This window comes from Solanum verrucosum, unplaced genomic scaffold (assembly GCF_900185275.1).
Source record: "Solanum verrucosum unplaced genomic scaffold, falcon-dt-bn FXZP01000228.1, whole genome shotgun sequence".
In the NCBI taxonomy this organism is placed as follows: Eukaryota; Viridiplantae; Streptophyta; class Magnoliopsida; order Solanales; family Solanaceae; genus Solanum; species Solanum verrucosum.
The window spans coordinates 2,784,238-2,803,520 of record NW_026020210.1 but is presented as its reverse complement, the minus strand read 5'-3'; the positions used below and the strand labels follow the sequence as shown (position 1 = coordinate 2,803,520).

Sequence of the window (19,283 nt, the reverse complement as noted above, 5' to 3'; positions counted from 1 at the left end):
TTAGAAGTAAACTCTTATATGTGAAAGCAAATGGCACGTGAGTAAATAAAAATCTGGAGCAGTTGAAACTTTTATTAGAACGGACACCTACCTACCGCGACTCCACCTCCGTTTCAACATTTCCCACATTCAATTTCATCATATTGAAAATTGCAAATCATCAAAATTCTACAGTATGATCATCTGTATTGTACAACGATCAAATTCAACTGAGATATAGTAGTCGCTGCTGCTGTAATTGTGTGGTCAATGATAATTGTGAAGGATTTGATTTGAAAGAGGTCCAAAAATGAGCACCGAAAGACAATCGGTGACTGTTCGGGACCTTGTTGAGGAAGCTAAGAAGAGATTTGTTTTCTTAATCATATGCGCTATTGGACTCTCCTATCTAATGTCTCGTGAGTATTCATTTTCTTTTTCTAGCGCTATTGTAGTTTCACCCTAACCCTCTTTTGCCGCTGTTTATACAAGGTTCAAATTATTATTTTTTGTGTATATATGTAGTAGATATTGAATTTCTTTGTGTATTTACTTCTAAGTAGTTTTGAATACCCTTAATGAAAATCCTGATTCCGCCGCTGCTTAGGGCCTACCCTGTGTAGATGTACTTGAAGTAGGGAATTGATTGATTGGAAAGCTTAGGCTAGTGTATGACATTCCATACAAATCTTTTTGATCCGCGGTCCCTATAAAATCTCATTTTTTTCATGGACAAGTAGGATGAATTCTTTGGTTCTTTATTTTGGTTGTAAAATGGAGTTTGATGAGGATTTTAATAATGGATGCGAAGTATGTAACTGTAGAGTGGATCATTTAGGCCTCCCTCTTCTTTTTGACCTTGCAAATTCTTTGCTTTCCATTCAACTACTTCAGTAAGGAGAGAGAAATGCAGCTTCTTTGGTGGCTTGAATGCGCTACATTGAGCTCATCTGACTCGAAAAGCCCAAGAATCAGAGTGTGACTGCTGAAACTAACTATGAAATGACAATGTAGGGTCACTTTAATCGAGAACTTCCTAGAAGACTTTATAAACTAGCTAAATCATTAGGAGGAATGAGTTACTAAATGTAGATGTTATAAAACTTGGTAAACCAAAGAAGGAGAAAAGAAAAGAAAAGAACTGCTGCTCAAGTATATTGACCTGCATCGGCTCGATCTGCTGGACTTTGGATTTGCTACCTTGTGTGAATTCGGGCGTCAAAATATTACCTTGTCAGAACACTTTGACAGAGGGGTGCACCCAGTAAACAATAGGGTTTGATTCCTGACCACATGTGATTACCTTTGTCAGGGTCAAAGTGAGAGTGTTGGAAGCAGGTTCGCCAGAACCCAATAGTTTTAATTCAAATCCTGTATTTGTCTTAAAAATTCATTTAATATGTCTAAATTATTAATTTGAACTCAATAACTCAAATGGACTAAAATCCCGAACCCATAAGTTTCAAATCCTGATTATGCCTCTTCTGATCACACAAGTTTATTCATTCAAAATGTGGTCAACTTCCTGCTCGTATATCGACGTGTGCTGATTGTTGATTCAGATAAATATGATTTCTACCGAAACATCCTACATGCTGAGGAAAGTACTAGGGATCCCATGCACGTTGATAGAAAGAAATTCAAGAGTTCTCTCTTCACTAGAAGGATTCCTGTGCAAAAAAATAAAATTAAGTAGTTGGAGAAAGGTTCATATCTCGTACGTACTCCCTTCTATAACCTGAGGCTGGCATGCAAGCGAGGCTTGATGCACATGCCATCCAAAGTTTCAAGTATTTTGGGTCTCTGTATCCAAGGAAATGAAGAGATTGACGATGATGTCACACATCATATTAATGCAGGGTGGATGAAATGAAGGCTTGCATTTGTAGTATTGTGTAATAAGTAGGTGTTACCAAAACTTAAAGGCAAGTTCTACAGTGTAGTGGTTCGACCAACTATATTGTATGGGGTAGAGTCTTGGTCAAGCAAGAACTCTCACATTCAGAAGATGAAAGTTGTAAAAATGAGGAAGCTACTGTGGATGTGTGCGCATACTAGGAGAGATAGGATTAGAAATGAAGATATCCAAAACAAAGTAGGAGTGACCTCGATGAAAGACAAGCTTCGGAAGCGAGACTGAGATGGTTCAAACATGTGAAGAGAAGATGCATGGATGCCCAATTGCGGAGGTGTGAGAGGTTGGCTATAGATTGTTTCAGTTTAGCTAGAGGTAAGCCGAAGAAGTATAGCAGAGAGGTGATTAGACAAGGCATAGTGCAGTTGCAGCTTACTAAGGACATGATCTTAGATAAAAGGTTATGGAGGATACAAATTAGGATAGTAGGTAGTAGAGCATTGTCTCACTTATCCTTCCATACTAGTAGTCCTAGCATTTCTCTTGTAGTTTCTTGTCCTTTGAGTTATGTTACTATGTACTGTCTCTTGTACTTCGATTATCACACTATTTCGTTGTAGTCACAGATTTTTTATTTTCAGAATGTTTTTTCATGCTTTCTATAGTATTTTTTCATGATTTCTATAGTATTTTTTCATGATTTCTTCACTTCTATTATTTCTTTTTTTGATCTGATTTTTCTTGCTATCGAAAACAACCTCTCTAAATCCCAAGGTAGGTACACTCTACCCTCCCTAGAACCCACTTGTATACTGTTCCTTTTGTTCTTGATTTGCGCTAGACCATGGATAGATACTATTGATGCTTAGTTATGATCTAGTGCTTTTGCCGTCACATACTTTCACTCTATTGTGAAAACAGAGACTGAGAAGATAATAATTACTAATAAAATGTATGGAGTTCGGTAAATTGTTGAAAAGATCTTATACTAAGGTTAAGTTGTGCAAATTTGTACTTAAATTGTATTCATTACACAATGATCTGAGGTCTGGGATGCTAGATATTTCCATTTAGGGTAAGGAATCAAATAGATCTGGATAGAAAAAAGGAAAATAGGTCAATTAATTGATTGTTATTTTCAACAGGTGGTTGGGTACTACCAATAAAAAAAAGATAAAAAAAGATCAGGTTGTTGAATTCTTCTTATCCGCAAGGCTAAGACCATTCTTAACAGGATTTGTATACCATTAGATCCCGAAATGTAGCAAGCCATCAGACGAATTGCAAACATAGTTTCTATGTGAGGATTCAACTTTAGAATTCAGAATCTCAACCTCACGAATCACGAGTAGAAAAACTGTTAATACATTTTGAACAAGCTTTTTAAATACTATGCCATACCTTAACATCATATGACTTGATGAGGTCTCCATCCTTACCTTCCGACGTGAGAAATGCTTCCCATTGAAGTATGGGGGTCTAGTTTGTGAAGTTAGCCTCTTGGAACAGTGCGCTGATGGTAATTTATTGAGACATAATCTTTTCTCATTGGCCGAAAACAAATAGACGTGAGACCTTGCTCTGATACTAATTGAAAGTGCAAAGATGGGTTGGAGGGTGGGTGAGTTGATCCTTTTTAGTTGTATTAGTCGACTTCCTGTTTCTAGCAGTCAACTATTTATCCGAAAAGCAACAAACAGTTAATGCAAACAATAAAGTGCTGAAAGGAAATTTAACACCATATATATTTTTTTTGAGAATGAAACACCATATGTTTTTATACTGGTTGAGATTCAGAATGGATCTTAGTCCAGTCCCATTGAGTTGCAGGGGTGTTCTCTTCTAGCTTTTGTGTATTTTGAACTTATACAGTGCTTGTCGAGTATAGCTCCTAAGTCTACACTCAATTCTTTTTTCTCTTTTTCAATCTTTTGATACAAAGCTTTACCAACAATATTTTTCTCTCCTTTTTTTTAATACACCACTCAGAAAACAATGCTTGCTAAAAGTAGAATAGAGCTTGTGAGATGGTTCAGATGTATTGTATTTCTTCTTCTTTCTTCAGGGACCTTATAGAGGTGGATGATTAGCTTGAAGGTTTTTTTAGAAGAGATGACAACCCAATAGAGTTGATCCTTGGAGAAGGAAGGAGTGTCCTGTTTCCAAGAATGAGGTCTTGATTGACTTTCAATCAATTAGTCTGTTGATCAGCTTTGTGGAGCGATTCTCTCCAAGCGAGATCTGCATCTTGGTCTGTGTCGTGATTTCTTCTTTATTGATGGGTTCTTGATAGCTTACTTTTGAATTCTCCTTGATTTGTGATGGTATCAATTATTTTTAATACCTTCCTTTGATTGATGAGATAAGAGGTCTTCCCGTTGATTGTAATCAATTTACAGCTTGCTTGTTGGGATCTTCCTGTTGATTGTAATCAACTTACAGCTTGCTTGTTAGCTGCTGTTCTTCATTTTCCTTTTGTGCTGCTTTACTGGATTCTTTCTTGAGTTCCTTTCCAGCCTGCATAATACATACACATCATCAAAATTAGGACACTAACTTCTATGAGAACTTATTTCCAGACTGAAAGAAGTCCCATTTTTATCAGGATGGCTAGAGAAAAATCCACAAAGTTAGGTGAATAAAAGAAGACGAAAACAATAAAACTATCAAGAAAAAGTTCCTAAAGGCTGGAAGTAATTATGGATAATTATTCTTGTGGCGATCGGCATGATGCATAGGATTCACAGTTCTCTTACAATTTACTCTATTGGATACCATTTCAAGGTCCACTATGATTCCACCAATAGATTTGATGCAGGAAGGCATAGAAGCCAATTTGAAGAAAGAATACAACCTAAAATAATTATGAGAGCAAGGCTGTAAAAGAAGCCAAATGTTGTCTGACTCGCAGGGAATATTTCTTTGCAACTTTTCTGACTACTTAATATGTCATAGATCCAAGTTGAGAAGCTTAAACTTGGAGGAACTAATAGAGGTGAAGCGCAAGTGGAATTGTACTCCTTTAATTTATGACCGATGACTAACAACTTAATACAATTGTGAAGACATGCATGATTGCTCAACAAAGGCAGTGCCAGGATTTGAAGCTTATGGGTTCAGGATCCTAGTTCTTTTGAGTTATTGAGTTCTAAATTAATAATTTGTGCATATTCAATGAAGTTTTTAAGACAAATACAGGGTTTGGACCAAAGCTACTGGGTTTGGCTGTACCCCGTAAGCCATATTCTAGTTCCACCCCTACTGGTCAAGCAATAGGCATGAAGATATGTTTTTATACCACGTGTGTGCATTTTTCCTCGATTTAATTCTTTATAAATGTCTTTTTATCTTAGTAACTTCTCTTGAAATAAAATGTGTGCTCAAAGCAGGAAACAATCTGTTGCCATAAGACTTTACCAAAGTTTATTGAAGGATTTGATCCTTCTTCTTTGTGCTCAGAGAAATCATTTTTTATTAATGTTCGATCATTTCTGTAGTTGTGATGGCCATCTGTCTTGGGATTGAGTATGATGCCGTAAACTACTTCATTGATGTAGCGGAACAATTGTTGATGCAATTGCTGTACTTCACCGCTTGTAGTGTTTCCCAGTATAAAGTTTCTTGTATTGTAGCTGCCTATGTAGGAGCTAAGGCTAAGAACCTACACTTCTCTGTCTGTAAGCTACATGCATCTTTGAGAGATACTGTCTTGTTTTTTTTTTTAAAAAAAACTGCAGTGTGATGAAGGCTGAATGTTTGCAATCTGTTGGGTCCAATATCTGGATTAAACTTACAGTTGACCATTCTTTAGAACATACTATGACGACAGGCCTTATAAACTTAAATTTTCATTTTCCCCTTGTTTTGCTTTGCAGTGACGAGCACCTCAGTTTTTGTCAACTTGCCTGCAGCCGCACTCTTAATTGTTTCCCTTCGTTATCTGTCTCTTGATTTTGACGCGCGGATGAAAGCTGTAACATACAAAAGTAAGTCATCCATATCAAACAGCACTTTTCAGGGGAAACATATTGATACTCCAAGAACAGTTAATGAGAAGTCCACCTGGAGGAAGAAAGTAAATTCACCTGCTGTCGAAGAAGCAATAGATCACTTCACCAGGCATATAGTTTCTGAATGGGTCACAGATCTCTGGTACTCCCGCATAACTTCTGATACACAGGGTCCTGAGGAACTTGTGCAGATCATGAATGGTGTACTAGGGGAAATTTCATGTCGCATGAGAACTATTAATCTTATAGATCTTATCACAAGGTTTAAAATTTTAGATCCTGGATGTTGCTGAAGATTTCCTCTCTACATTAACTTTTTATCTTAAAGAATTCATTCAACTGAATACATGCAGAGATATTATCAATCTAATACGCACTCACTTGGAGCTGTTTCGTGCAAGCAAAATAAAGATTCAGAAGAAACGGCCAAGTTCCTTGACAATTGAAGAGCTAGATGTGGAGCTTAAACTGGTGTTGGCTGCAGACAACAAATTACATCCTGCTTTGTTTTCTCCGGAGGCTGAGCACAAAGTAGTTTCATTTTTATTATCTCTTAACAACTGATAATCAATTGATTTCTAGAAGCCCTTTTGGTTAGGATGTTTTATTTATCTTATACTAGTCTTCTTGATCTGCAGGTACTCCAGCATCTTATGGATGGTCTCATTTCATACACTTTTCAGACAGAGGATGCACAGTGCTCTTTGTTCCACAACATTGTCAGGGAGCTTCTTGCTTGTGTTGTAATGCGACCAGTATTAAATATAGCTAATCCAAGGTAACAGCTTCCTAGATCTTGCTTGTTGTAGTCAAATTTTGTTTCTGCTCTTAATTTGTTCAATAACTTTTGTCAGGTTCATTAACGAGAGGATTGAGTCTCTAGTTGTTTCTGTAAAGAAGGGTGATAAAGGGAACACAGCAGCAGAAACTGAACCACAGTCCAGGCCGGTTGGATCTGGTAAAATATCAGCAGATCATTTTTCTCAGGTTTTAGATCCTTCTGCCAAGGGCGTAGAGCTTGTACAACTGAAAAATGACCAACCTAATAACACTGAGGAGGATGCCACGAACAGTATGAATGGAACAGATTTGTTGTTGGACCCTTTGCTTTCATTTGATGCTCGGTCTACTCGTTCTGGGAGTTCTTTGCCATCACAAGCCGATGCAGATGACGGAAGAGGTATTCAGAGACACCACTCTGGAGGAGAGTGGGGTGAAAGGCTAGATTTGCTTTCTCGTAGAAAGACTGAAGCCCTGGCCCCTGAAAATTTAGACAATATATGGGCAAAAGGCAGAAACTATAAACGGAAAGAAGAGGCCAATTTAGCATCTGATAAACTCAAGAAGAGTTCATTGGTAAGTGCACCAAAATCGTCGGGACAGTCAAAGGAAGCTAAACAGAAAGAGTGTGAGAGAGAAAACAAGGTTGGAGCTAAGCATTATGTGAAGGACAATGCTCCCTCGCAAGGTGATTTGAAAAGACCAATTTATCCTCCAGATTACTCGTATCAAGAGGAAAATGAACATAGCTCAGATGAGGTTGAATCAGAGAGCAGTAGTTCTTACACTACTGAAGATGAAGAACCCAGCAGTGTGACTGGTTTTGACTCTCCTGGAACTCAAGTGTGGGATGGGAAAAATATAAGGAATGTCAATCACATTCATCATCCACTTGAAAATAATGAAGGCCATAAGAGAAGAAAAGGAAAAGCTAGTAAAACACATATCCGCTCTAAACACTTAAATAGAGTACTGTCTGGACGGAAAAGTTCTAGATTAAGCAACCAAACGGAACACTTGTGGCAAGAGACACAAAGAGCCAGCTTCTTACAGGGGGATGGACAAGATATATTAAATTCCAAAGAAAATGTGAAACCGGATGGTCTAAGTGATGACTCTGAGACAGAAATATTCAGTAGAATTTCTAGTGACACTAACGCATCATCATATGTCTCGTCAAGAAGCTTTTCGGAAATTCATAGTATGGGTCCTTATTCTACAACAGGTTCTATAATTGCTGATTCTTTTTTGAAATTAAGAAGCGAGGTATGAATTTGATTGTCATCCTTTTGTCCATGTTACCGACTTAAGGATTAACTCGGATGATCTTGGACGTCTACTGAATAAGCTTTTTCTCTGTTGCAGGTCCTTAGTGCTAATATCGTAAGAAGTGGCTCCAAAACTTTTGCTGTTTATTCCATATCTGTTACAGACATGAACAATAATAGTTGGTCTATCAAAAGAAGGTAGAGTGATTTGAACTTTCTACTGTTAGGCGGTGTGATGATCACTCTTTTGTAGAGATTGTCATCTCAAGAATCTCTTGCATCAAATTAAAATTTAGGCTGCTGGTTGCAGGTTTCAACATTTTGAGGAGCTACACTGGCGTCTTAAGGAGTTTCCGGAGTACAATCTTCATTTACCTCCCAAGCATTTCCTCTCTTCAAGTCTGGATGTTCCTGTCATTCGAGAACGGTGCAAATCACTTGACATATATGTGAAGGTGATACTTTAATAGACGGCATGTGACAGTCCCTTCCTTTATCAATCAATATTACTTTCTTCCAGATCATAGTGACATCATGTTATACACATTTGCTATGATATGTAAATAATGTTGAAATGTTACTCTTTCACTCTTTTTTAAATATTGTTATACTTTGCGTTTTATCCAGTGTTATCAAAGGCGCGCTTTAAGCACACTTAAGCCCTAAAGCAAGGCTCAAAACGTGTTGAGCTCTTCGCCTCGCTTTATGTGCGCTTTAGTGTCGTCATCAAGGTTCTAAGACAAACTTTTCCTTGCCAATGAGCCTCTTATGAAGAATTGACACTAAACAATTGATATTTCACTTTATAATTAAAAAAAATCGATTTCATTGGTCATATATTTGTCATTCATGTTTATAATTATTAGTCTTGGACTAAACATATATATTTGTATTTTTTTTCGCCCTTTGCGCTTTTTTTCATTAAAGCCCACGCTTTATTTGCGCTTTGCGCTTCAAGCCCCACGGACCTTAGGGTTTTTTTGTGCTTTTCGCCTTCGATAACACTGGTTTTATCATAGCACTTAATCTTGGTCTTAGTTCTTTAATAGTACTTGAACTTTCATATCTGCCAAGAATTGTCTTTCATATTCCTGAAATCAATAAAATACCTTTACTAGTTCTAGTGCTATTTGGACGTCATGGGTTGCCAAGAGAAGGTTAAGATTAATCAGGAAACTGCGTTTTGGTATATAGACCTCTAAAAGATCTTGTTCACTTTTTTCTACTATTTTGCTTTTATTTCATTTCTCTAATGTTGTCCTTGTATTTTTTTGGCTACTGTTTCTGCTTTCCTCAGAAACTTCTGCTGCTCCCAACTGTTTCCAACTCCATCGAAGTATGGGACTTCCTCAGTGTGGATTCACAGGTTGAAAACATTATCAGTTTACAGTTTTCTTACTCTGGATAGTTTTTAGAACAAAGAGAGTTGATTTTACATTCTTTCTTTGTTCCTTTGTTTTGTTATGCAGACATATAGCTTCTCAAACTCCTTGTCCATAATTGAAACATTACAGGGTGAGTAATCTGAGTTAGCATGATGAGAGGGAAAAGGGGTGGGGCATCGTCCTGTGTGTTAGTTTTAAATAGTTTATATGGATACTGGATTTCAGCTGACCTGGACAGCACTGTACGCCAAAAGAGTAAAGAACCTGTGCATGGTATAAGCCCTCGAACTGATCTGTTATCCTCCAAGGGGAAGCATTCTAATACTGAAAGCAAGAATCCAACTTCAAGGATGGAACAAGATCATGCAGGACATGAACCAAGATTCAGGAAAGATTATGTCGCACTCTCTCCTCCAAAAAAGCCTCTCACAGAAACTTTTGAGGATTCAAATAGTGACAACAAGGTGCATGCAAATAGAAAATCAACCCGAAACATGCAGACGACATCAAAATCAGTTGAAAGTAACTCACGTGCATCACCTGAATCTCTTGTTGCTGCTCCCGTGGATCCCCCCTTTCCCAGTGAGGTAGTCACTTGTCTAATTTGGAAAGAACATACCTCCTTGCACTATTGAACTCTAAAGAATAGATTGCTTATGATTCATCGATTATGGAAAGATGAGAAGGTTCATTTATTCAAGGATGCTTTTATATTTGATGTAATTTCTACAATGGCTCTAAACCTCATTTTTATTTCACTGTAGTGGGTGCCACCAAATTTAACCGTGCCTATATTCGATCTTGTCGACGTCATTTTTCAGCTCCAAGATGGTGGATGGATCAGGTAGTATTTACATATGTGACTATCAAATTAAGCTCTTGGACTTGATTTTAAATGCACTTGTGTCATGGACTTCACTGGACCTGTTGACTTGGGTTCATTTTAGGAGGAATGCATTCTGGGTGGCTAAACAGGTTTTACAATTGGGAATGGGTGATGCATTTGATGATTGGCTGATTGAGAAAATCCAGCGTCTGCGTAGGGGTTCAGTAGTTGCTGCAGGTATCCAACGTGTTGAGCAGGTATTGTTCATTTTTCAAGAAAGAGAGGTGCTAATGACAATTCTATTTGCATGTGGAATAGTAGTGTTTTTGGCTCACTGGATAAGTGTCATTAACTCTTAACATATTTTTGTTCGAGAAATTCTTGTGTCTTTTTATTCTTTTCTGATTGTGCTCTATGTTCTTTCTCCCCTTTTAGGGGGTGGAGACAGGGCACTGGAGTATGTACTGTCATCAGTCATCATCTAACTTGCTTTATTGATATATCTTGCACATCCATTCAAATTAAAGAGCTGGTGCATGCTTCTTTAAAATCCCAGTTTCCCATGACTCTGGACAGCCAAAATTTCAATGTTGGACTAAGTACCAGTTAATTCTTTGTGCTCCATGTAGATTCTCTGGCCGGATGGTATATTCATCACAAAGCACCCAGCACGTCAACGTCCTGCACCTTCCTCATCCCCCAATTCTCCTCCAGGCCAGCCTTCAACTCCATTATCTTCGCCTAGGCTGGAGGATTCACAGAAACTGGATGAGATGCAGAAGCAGGAAGCAGAGCAACGTGCAAAATTTGTTTATGAGCTAATGATTGGTTGGTTCTTTTACCATATTCTGTTGGATATAAGCATTCAACTCAACTCATTTTCTTTTTTCCGTACTCTACAATTGTTCAACTCCTATTATCATTTGCAGATAAGGCACCAGCTGCTATTGTAGGACTTGTTGGTCACAAAGAATACGAACAATGTGCAAAGGATCTTTATTACTTCATCCAGGTAATCACTATGTCATTGCGTTTAGGAAACTAGTTATATGATCTATACCGTATTAACTTCTTTCATCTGTCTTAGTTTCTGTGTTTGACCTCTTCTAACTTCTAAGAATCAACTCGTTGAGAAACTTTTTTCTTGTACAGTCATCTGTGTGTATGAAGCAGTTAGTCCTTGATCTTCTCGAGCTGTTACTGGTTTCCGCATTCCCAGAGCTGACTTCTGTATTTAACACATTGCATGAGGAGAAGGAGAGATTTGGAGAACTCAAAATAGATTAAGTGGATCGTTTGCCAAAATGCCATTTCATTATACAATTTTAAGGAAAATCGTCAACAAGTTTTTCCCGTTAATCATGGTAAAGGTTTTGTTTGAGGATTTACTAAGACTTGTGTGAAATATTCTTCTTTCTGTGGAAGCACAAAATGCTTGGTTCATTTTGTCAAATATGTAAAAATGTTGGGAGGGCCATGACTGTTCCAAGATTTTTGGAAAGAGAAGTTATGAACCAACAGTCATAAATATTATATGTTAAGATGTCTGGAAATCCACAAATGATGGATTAGTAAATAGCAAAATATGACTTATTTATACTGAATATGAATATTTAAGATGAAGCTAGAGTTTGGCTATAGATTCTCAAATATTTTTGACTAGTCATTTTTTGGTGAAGTTTCATTCTGTGTTTGATTATAATTTTTGTGAGAAATATTTGACTTCTTAAAGAAAAATGATTTATATCCATAAGTTCCAAAAACTATTTAACATTCAAAAATTTAGAAAAGCATAGAGAGACATGGACCTAACAACGAGGATAATCTAAACAATCGACAAAATGACTTAAATGACATACTATAGGTAAAATACAATGGTTCAACTAACAAAAAATTACATTTGTCATATCCAGGTGCGGAACCACGCTTGGTCAAGGGGTGTCGAGCGATACCCCTTTGTCAGAAAATTACATTGTATATAGAAGTTAAATTTTGATTTAATAAATATACATAAAAGTATTGACACCCCATGATAATAGTGAAATGTTTAGTCTAATAATTAAGAAATTGTAAATATTCCTTAAAATTGTGTGTTAAAGCCTTGTTGGCCTAGTTAAGGTTATATCTTCTCCTTATAGGCACTACTTCCACTTGAAGAGGTCTCTTTAGCAAAGAAGTCATTGACCTCGAATAGCCAGCTTTCTTGCACCATCTGGTAACATATAAGGCCGCCATAACTTCATAGTATTACTTAAAATAATATTTGAATGTTTTAGCTAAAGTTTTTTTTTTCTCATCTCATATTTACATTGGAGCATGATTAAATTCAGATTCACATCAAAAAGTCCTATATTGAATTTGGGTGGGTAAAGTGATTAATTCTCGATTAAGATTGAAGCATGATTAAATTCAGATTCGCATTGGAAAGTCCCATATTGGATTTGGGTGGGTAAAGTGATTAATTCTCGATTAAGGATAAAAGAATATAAGGGTGTCCAAGAATAATGATGTGTGTGGCTGTTAAAATAAAATTAAAAAATATTATGATATTTGAGATTTGAACCTGGAACTCCTTTATTCAAATTGACACCCATTACCACTACACCAAAGATAGAATTTTCCGACTTTGAATATATATCCTTAAAGGTAGAATTTGGCATATATATTCAAAGTAATTTTCCGATGAAGGGTGTCCAATCGGGTGGCTGTGGCTACGTTACTGAGTCTCCACCACGACCCTTCTTAGCGTTTCAGCTAAAATTGTAATTACTCATCATAAGCTATGTGAAATCAAATAATACATTTTAAGTAGCATTTTCATCTACTGAAAGCTAGCAGATTTAGGATGTTAGTCTACTTTTTATTTTTTATTTTTATCACGTTTGGCGCGTTTATTTAAAAATAACTTATTTTAATATATTTTCAGCTGATATATAACACTTATATATTGCGGTTCTGATTAATTCAAATTGACATAGTATAATGTCTTTGTTGAATATTTCTGTCCATGTTAAATCTATACCTTCAATTAAATAGAGTAATCTAATCTCAATTTTAATCCTAAATAATCTATCTTATCCTATTCAATTTGTTATTATTTTATATTACCTCTTAGATGAATTAAAATAATCCCAAAATTATAATTCAAAACCTATAATTTTGTCTCCAAACAAGACGACGCCTAACTATTATTGTTGTTGGTAAAATAAATATAACTTGATGATCAGACTTTTTAAGAAGAGGGTAAAACTTCAACATCTCACTGCTGGAACAACATTTAATTTAGCATTGATTGACTGTACTATTAAAGGTAGTTCGATAGTTGCTTAGAATTATGTAGATATTAATTATTTTATCTTGGAAAAAGGGTAAAAAATGTCCTTAAACTATGTGAAAGGAATAAAAATGTCATCCGTGTATAGTTTGGCTCAATAATACCCTTACCGTTAATACTTTTGTTCAATAATTCCCTTAAACTATACGAAAGGAATAAAAATTGCGTTCATAGTTTGGTCAAAAATGCCTTTGCCGTCAATACTTTGGTCCAAAAATATCCTTATTGTTATTTAATGGGTCAAAAGTGTTCATTTTCCAAATAAATATATTATTATTATATTTTTGACACATTCTTTTTCAATTAATGTTTTTTTTTAAAAAAAATTTAGTAAATGTTTATCTTACTTCAATTAAAAAAAATGAAAATATTTCTTATTTTACTATCATTATTTTTTATCGTTATATAAATATAAATTAATGACAAATTTACTATGATCTTATATATATGACATATATTGTCTGGGTACATGAAGTTATTCTATTTTAATTGATAAAATGAGATTAAGAAGAAAAAATATTTCCTACATTTATTTGTTAAAGTGATTTTAGAAGAAAGAAAACAATAATAGTATTCTTTAATAATATTTAAATTAGAAAGAACATGTGTTTAAAAAGAAAAAAATAACATATTTATTCGGAAAACGATATTTTTGACCCATTTTGTAATTATGGGGGCATTTTTGGATCAAAGTATTGACTGCAAGGGCATTTTTGAGCAAAAGTAGCAACGATAACGGCATTTTTGAGCAAAACTATAAACGAAGATATTTTTGTTCCTTTCACATAGTTTAAGGGCATTTTGACCCTTTTCCCTTTTATCTTTTATCTCGTAATTTATACATATATACAAAGTTCTAAATTGTAAATCAAAGACTTTCTCTGTCCCTAATTACTTGTCCATTTTTGAATTGACATACTTATTAAGAAAATAATTATTGACATTGCGAATTTACCATTTTACCCCTATTAATTATGAAGTGGATGAATTAAAAACTTGAGATTTTCAAAAAGTTCTACCTTTTTCAAAGTAATTAACTAAGGGTATAATAGGTAAAACAAATTGTTCTTCCTTGATTTGTCAAAATGGACAAGTAATTAGGGACAACTAAAAAAGGAAAAGTAGACAAATAATTAGGGACAGAAGGAGTATCATATTAATTGTATATGTAAATAACTTTTTTAACTAACTAACAAACATTGTGCCGCCTCTATTCCGAGTTATATGACATGATTTTTCTTAGTTAATCTATTTAATAACACATTTCTTTATTTGACAAATATTTATTGGAAAACTTACATAAATATACTATATTAAAAAATATTTACCATTTATAGCAATAACATTTTTTTTTTCACTTGATCACTTTTAACACATTTATAATACACTTTTAATACATATTACAGAAAAGAATCTATTATTCACATATAATACAAGTTTTATTGATAGATAATACATTTATTACATATTTTAATACATCTGTAATACAATGTGTCAATTTCTTACCAAATAAACATAATATATTTTAAAAAAACAGTTATAATACATATATATTGCATACATAATTCACTTTTAATACATATTGCAGGTTTAACATAGTATTGCTATAAATGGTAATAAATAAAAGGCATAATACATAAATATGCCCTTTAACTTTACCTCATTTTACATTTATGCCCTCCAACTTTAAGTATGCACAAGTAGACACTTAAACTTGTATAAAATTAAACAAATAGACACACGCATCCTACGTGGCATCCTACATGGCAATTTGCGTCCTACATGGTGTCCGGTGCGTATTATGCCACATAAGACTCATGTGTCTACTTGTTCAACTTTATACAAGTTTAAGTGACTACTTGTGCACACTCAAAGTTGGAGGGTATAAATGTGAAATGAGGCCAAGTTAAATGACATATTTATGTATTATGCCTAGATAAAAAGTATCGCTAACATTTGTAATTATTTATTAAAAGGCACTCATCCAAGTAATTTTTCCATATATTTACACTATAACCTAGGGGTGCCAAAAATGAGTCCAGATACAGGTAGCCCGTCCAACCAACCCAAAATTTTAAGGGTCGGACTCAAGATAAATTGAATTGAGTTCAATCTCAAGACATTCAAGCCTTAATTTTGAAGAGATAATACATTTTAACTATTACTCCCTCTATTCCATATTAACTGAATTTTTTGGTTTTTTTCATTGTTCAAAATAATTAAATTTTTCAAAGTCCAAGATGAATGATACTCCCTCTGTCCCAATTTATGTGAAACATTTCGGATTTTGAGATTCAAACAAGTTTATCTTTGACCGTAATTTTTTCCTATATCTTTTAAATATTTTGAATTATCAATTATTGAGGCTTATAGTACTTTTATGTAGTTTACAAATATATAAATTTCATTTTAAAATTTTTGAAGATTTCATGAGCAAATCCTCGGTCAAACTTAAATTATTTGACTCTCGAAAAGCGAAATGTGTCACATAAATTGGGACAGAGGGAGTAATACATTTTAACTATTACTCCCTCTATTCCATATATGATGATATGATGATATATGATAGGCATAGTACATAAATATGACCTTTAAGCTGACATCTATGCCCTCCAACTTCGAGTGTGCACAAGTAGACACTTAAACTTGTATGGAATTGAATAAATAGACACAGTCGTCCTACGTACGTGGTGTCTTACATGACAATTTTGTATCCTATGTATTTTATGTCATATAGGACACGTGTGTCTGCTTGTTCAATTTTGTACAAGTTTAAGTCAATTTAAAGGGCATGCTTATATCACGATGATATGATATGATGATATTTTGAAGAAACTACAAGTTGAAGTGCCTCAATAAATTAGCCGTTGGTGTTAATGTATTTGTTGATTAGTCAATTTCAAGATAGTAGAGGTCCATGTGAAGGAGAGTTAATAGTAGTACCTACCTGAAAGCCTTGCAATTATCAGCCTTGCAATAGGAGAGTTCTGATTTATTCAAATTGACATAGTATAATGTCTTTGTTGAATATTTCTGTCCATGTTAAATTTATACCTTCAATTAAATAGAGTAATTTAATATCAATCTTAATACTAGATATTCTATCTTATCCTATTCAATTTGTTATTATTTTATCTTACCTCTTAAATGAATTGAAATAATCTCAAAATTATAATTTAAAACCTACAATTTTGTTTGCGAACCAGACAACCCCCACTATTATTGTTGTTGTTGGTAAAATTAATATAACTTGATGATCAGACTTTTTAAGAAGAGGGTAAAACTTCAACATCTCACTGCTGGAACAACATTTAATTTAGGCATTGATTGACTGTACTATTAAAGGTAATTCAATAGTTGCTTAGAATTATGTAGATATTAATTATTTTATCTTGAAAAAAGGGTAAAAAAATATCCTTAAACTATGTGAAAGAAACAAAAATGTCTTCCGTTTATATTGTGGCTCAAAAATGTTCTTATCGTCAATACTTTGGTTCAAAAATGCCCTTAAACTATGTGAAAGGAACAAAAATGTCATGCGTTTGTAGTTTGGTCCAAAAATGACCTTGCCGTCAATACTTTGGTCCAAAAATGCCCCTATAAGTTACAAAATGGGTCAAAAATGCTCATTTTCCAAATAAATAGTATATTATTATTTTCTTTTTGACATATCTTCTTCCTAATTTAAATATTATTAAAGAACACTATTCTTGTTTTCTTTCTTCTAAAATCACTTTAACAAATAAAAATGTAGGAAATACTTTTTTTTTCTTAATCTCATTTTATCAATTAAAATAGAATAACTTCATGTACCCTTTCGACAAATAATATATGTCATATATATAAGATCATAGTATATTCATCATTGATTTATATTTATATAACAATAAAAAATAATGATAATAAAATAAGAAATATTCAGATTCAGCCCATTAAGTGCGTTTGATTTTTAGGTCTGATGATTAAGATTCATTCCATTAAGTTTGTTTGTTTCTTTTTAAAAAAAAACGTCTTAATGGGTCTTAATGAGTCGGAATGAATCAGATCTCTAACAGTCTTAATACCATTCAGACTCTATTAAAATAATAAGCGTTCTTTCATAAACAAATTCTCTTCTGGACAAGTTTCAAGTTCCTTCCTCTTCTTTTCCAACCAAATACCATTTTTTTTTCTTTTGAATAAGTATGTTTTCATAATCTTTACAAGTATTTATCTAATATTTTTAATATATACAATATTCTTGGGTGAATTGATAACACTTCTTGTCACAATCTGTTTGTTGTCAAAGAAGGAAGAAGTTATCATTGTTTCTTGAGAAAAAATTGTTTGAGAAAATAAATAGATCATCTTTTTTTCTGGGGTGGGTTATAATCTTATTCTTGAAACAATTTTTTGGAAGAAGTATTCTTGGTTTGGATTATAACTTTTATTGATATAGGGTTTAATTCTCAATTTTAAAAAATAAAAATATTATGCACATTCTTAATGATTTAGTGTTCAGACCTAGAAACTACATCTTAATATTCAGACAAGCATTCATATTCTGACATCTTAATCTTAATGCTAATCTTAATATTCAGATGTGCATTCAGATTCAGACCTCTTAATCTTAATGAAAACAAATAAGGCATTTTCCCTTTTATATTTTATCTCGTAATTTATACATATATTAATTATACAAAGTTCTAAATTGTAAATCAAATATTCTCTCTGTCCCTAATTATTTGTCATTTTTGAATTGACACATCTATTAAGAAAATAATTATTGACATTGCAAATTTACCATTTTACCCCTATTAAATATGAAGTAGATGAATTAAAAACTTAAGATTTTTAAGAAGTTCTACCTTTTTAAAAGTAATTAATTGAAGATATAATAGATAAAAAAAATTTGTTCTTTCTTGATTTGTCAAAATGAACAAGTAATTAGGGACAACTAAAAAAGGAAAAGTGGACACATAATTAGGGACATATGGAGTACTGTATTAATTGTATATGTAAATATCATTTTTTTAACTAACTAACAAACATTGTGCTGCCTCTATTCCGAGTTATATGACATGGTTTTATTCAGTTAATCTATTTAATAACACATTTCTTTATTTGACAAATATTTATTTACATTATAACCTAGTGGTGCCAAAAATGAGCCCAAATACAGGTAACCAACCCAACGAGTCCAGAATTTGAAGGTTTGGACTCAAGATAAATTGAATTGAGTTCAATCTCAAGACATTCAAGCCTTAATTTTGAAGAGATAATACATTTTAACTAGTACTCCCTCTATTTCATATTAACTGAATTTTTGAGCTTTTTTTCATTGTTCAAAATAATTAAATTGTTCAAAGTTCAAAATGAATGTTTGAAATTTTTTCCAAATTTGCCCTTTCCTTTAACGAAGTTTGATATTTTCTAGGAGATAAATTGCACTATTTGCAAAGTTATATTTATGATTTCTCAAAGGATAATAGTGGAAAGTATGGTTTAAATCATGTCTTTTAATGTTTTTCTTAATAAGTGTGCATTGTCTCACAAATTCAGTTAATATGGAATAGAGGGAGTATTTAATTAGATTGAATGTTTTATTTACAAAATTTTAATTAAGTACTATAAGGACAAAATCGTAATCTAACTTTGTAAATAGGAGCTTCTTTTAATAATATGATATGATGATATATGATAGTCATAATATATAAATATGACCTTTAACTTGGGTTCAACTGACATCTATGCCCTCCAACTCCGAGTGTGCATAAGTAGACACTTAAACTTGTATGAATTCGAACACATAGAGACATTCGTTCTACGTGGTGTCTTACATGACAATTTTGTATCCTATGTAATTG

The 19,283-nt window shown here is 33.6% G+C and overlaps 1 protein-coding gene across 1 annotated transcript; it reads left to right on the top strand.

Moving 5' to 3' along the window:
- Nucleotides 1-67: 67 nt before the first annotated feature.
- Nucleotides 68-11,444, top strand: LOC125830500 (uncharacterized). Its single transcript, XM_049509701.1, has 15 exons — nt 68-398; nt 5,710-6,106; nt 6,198-6,375; nt 6,483-6,622; nt 6,699-7,890; nt 7,990-8,090; nt 8,203-8,347; nt 9,190-9,258; nt 9,362-9,407; nt 9,503-9,864; nt 10,042-10,121; nt 10,225-10,360; nt 10,733-10,931; nt 11,033-11,115; nt 11,256-11,444. Exons 1-15 carry the CDS (start codon nt 290-292, stop codon nt 11,388-11,390), a joined length of 3,372 nt encoding a protein of 1,123 aa, XP_049365658.1. The 5' UTR covers nt 68-289; the 3' UTR covers nt 11,391-11,444.
- Nucleotides 11,445-19,283: the final 7,839 nt, after the last annotated feature.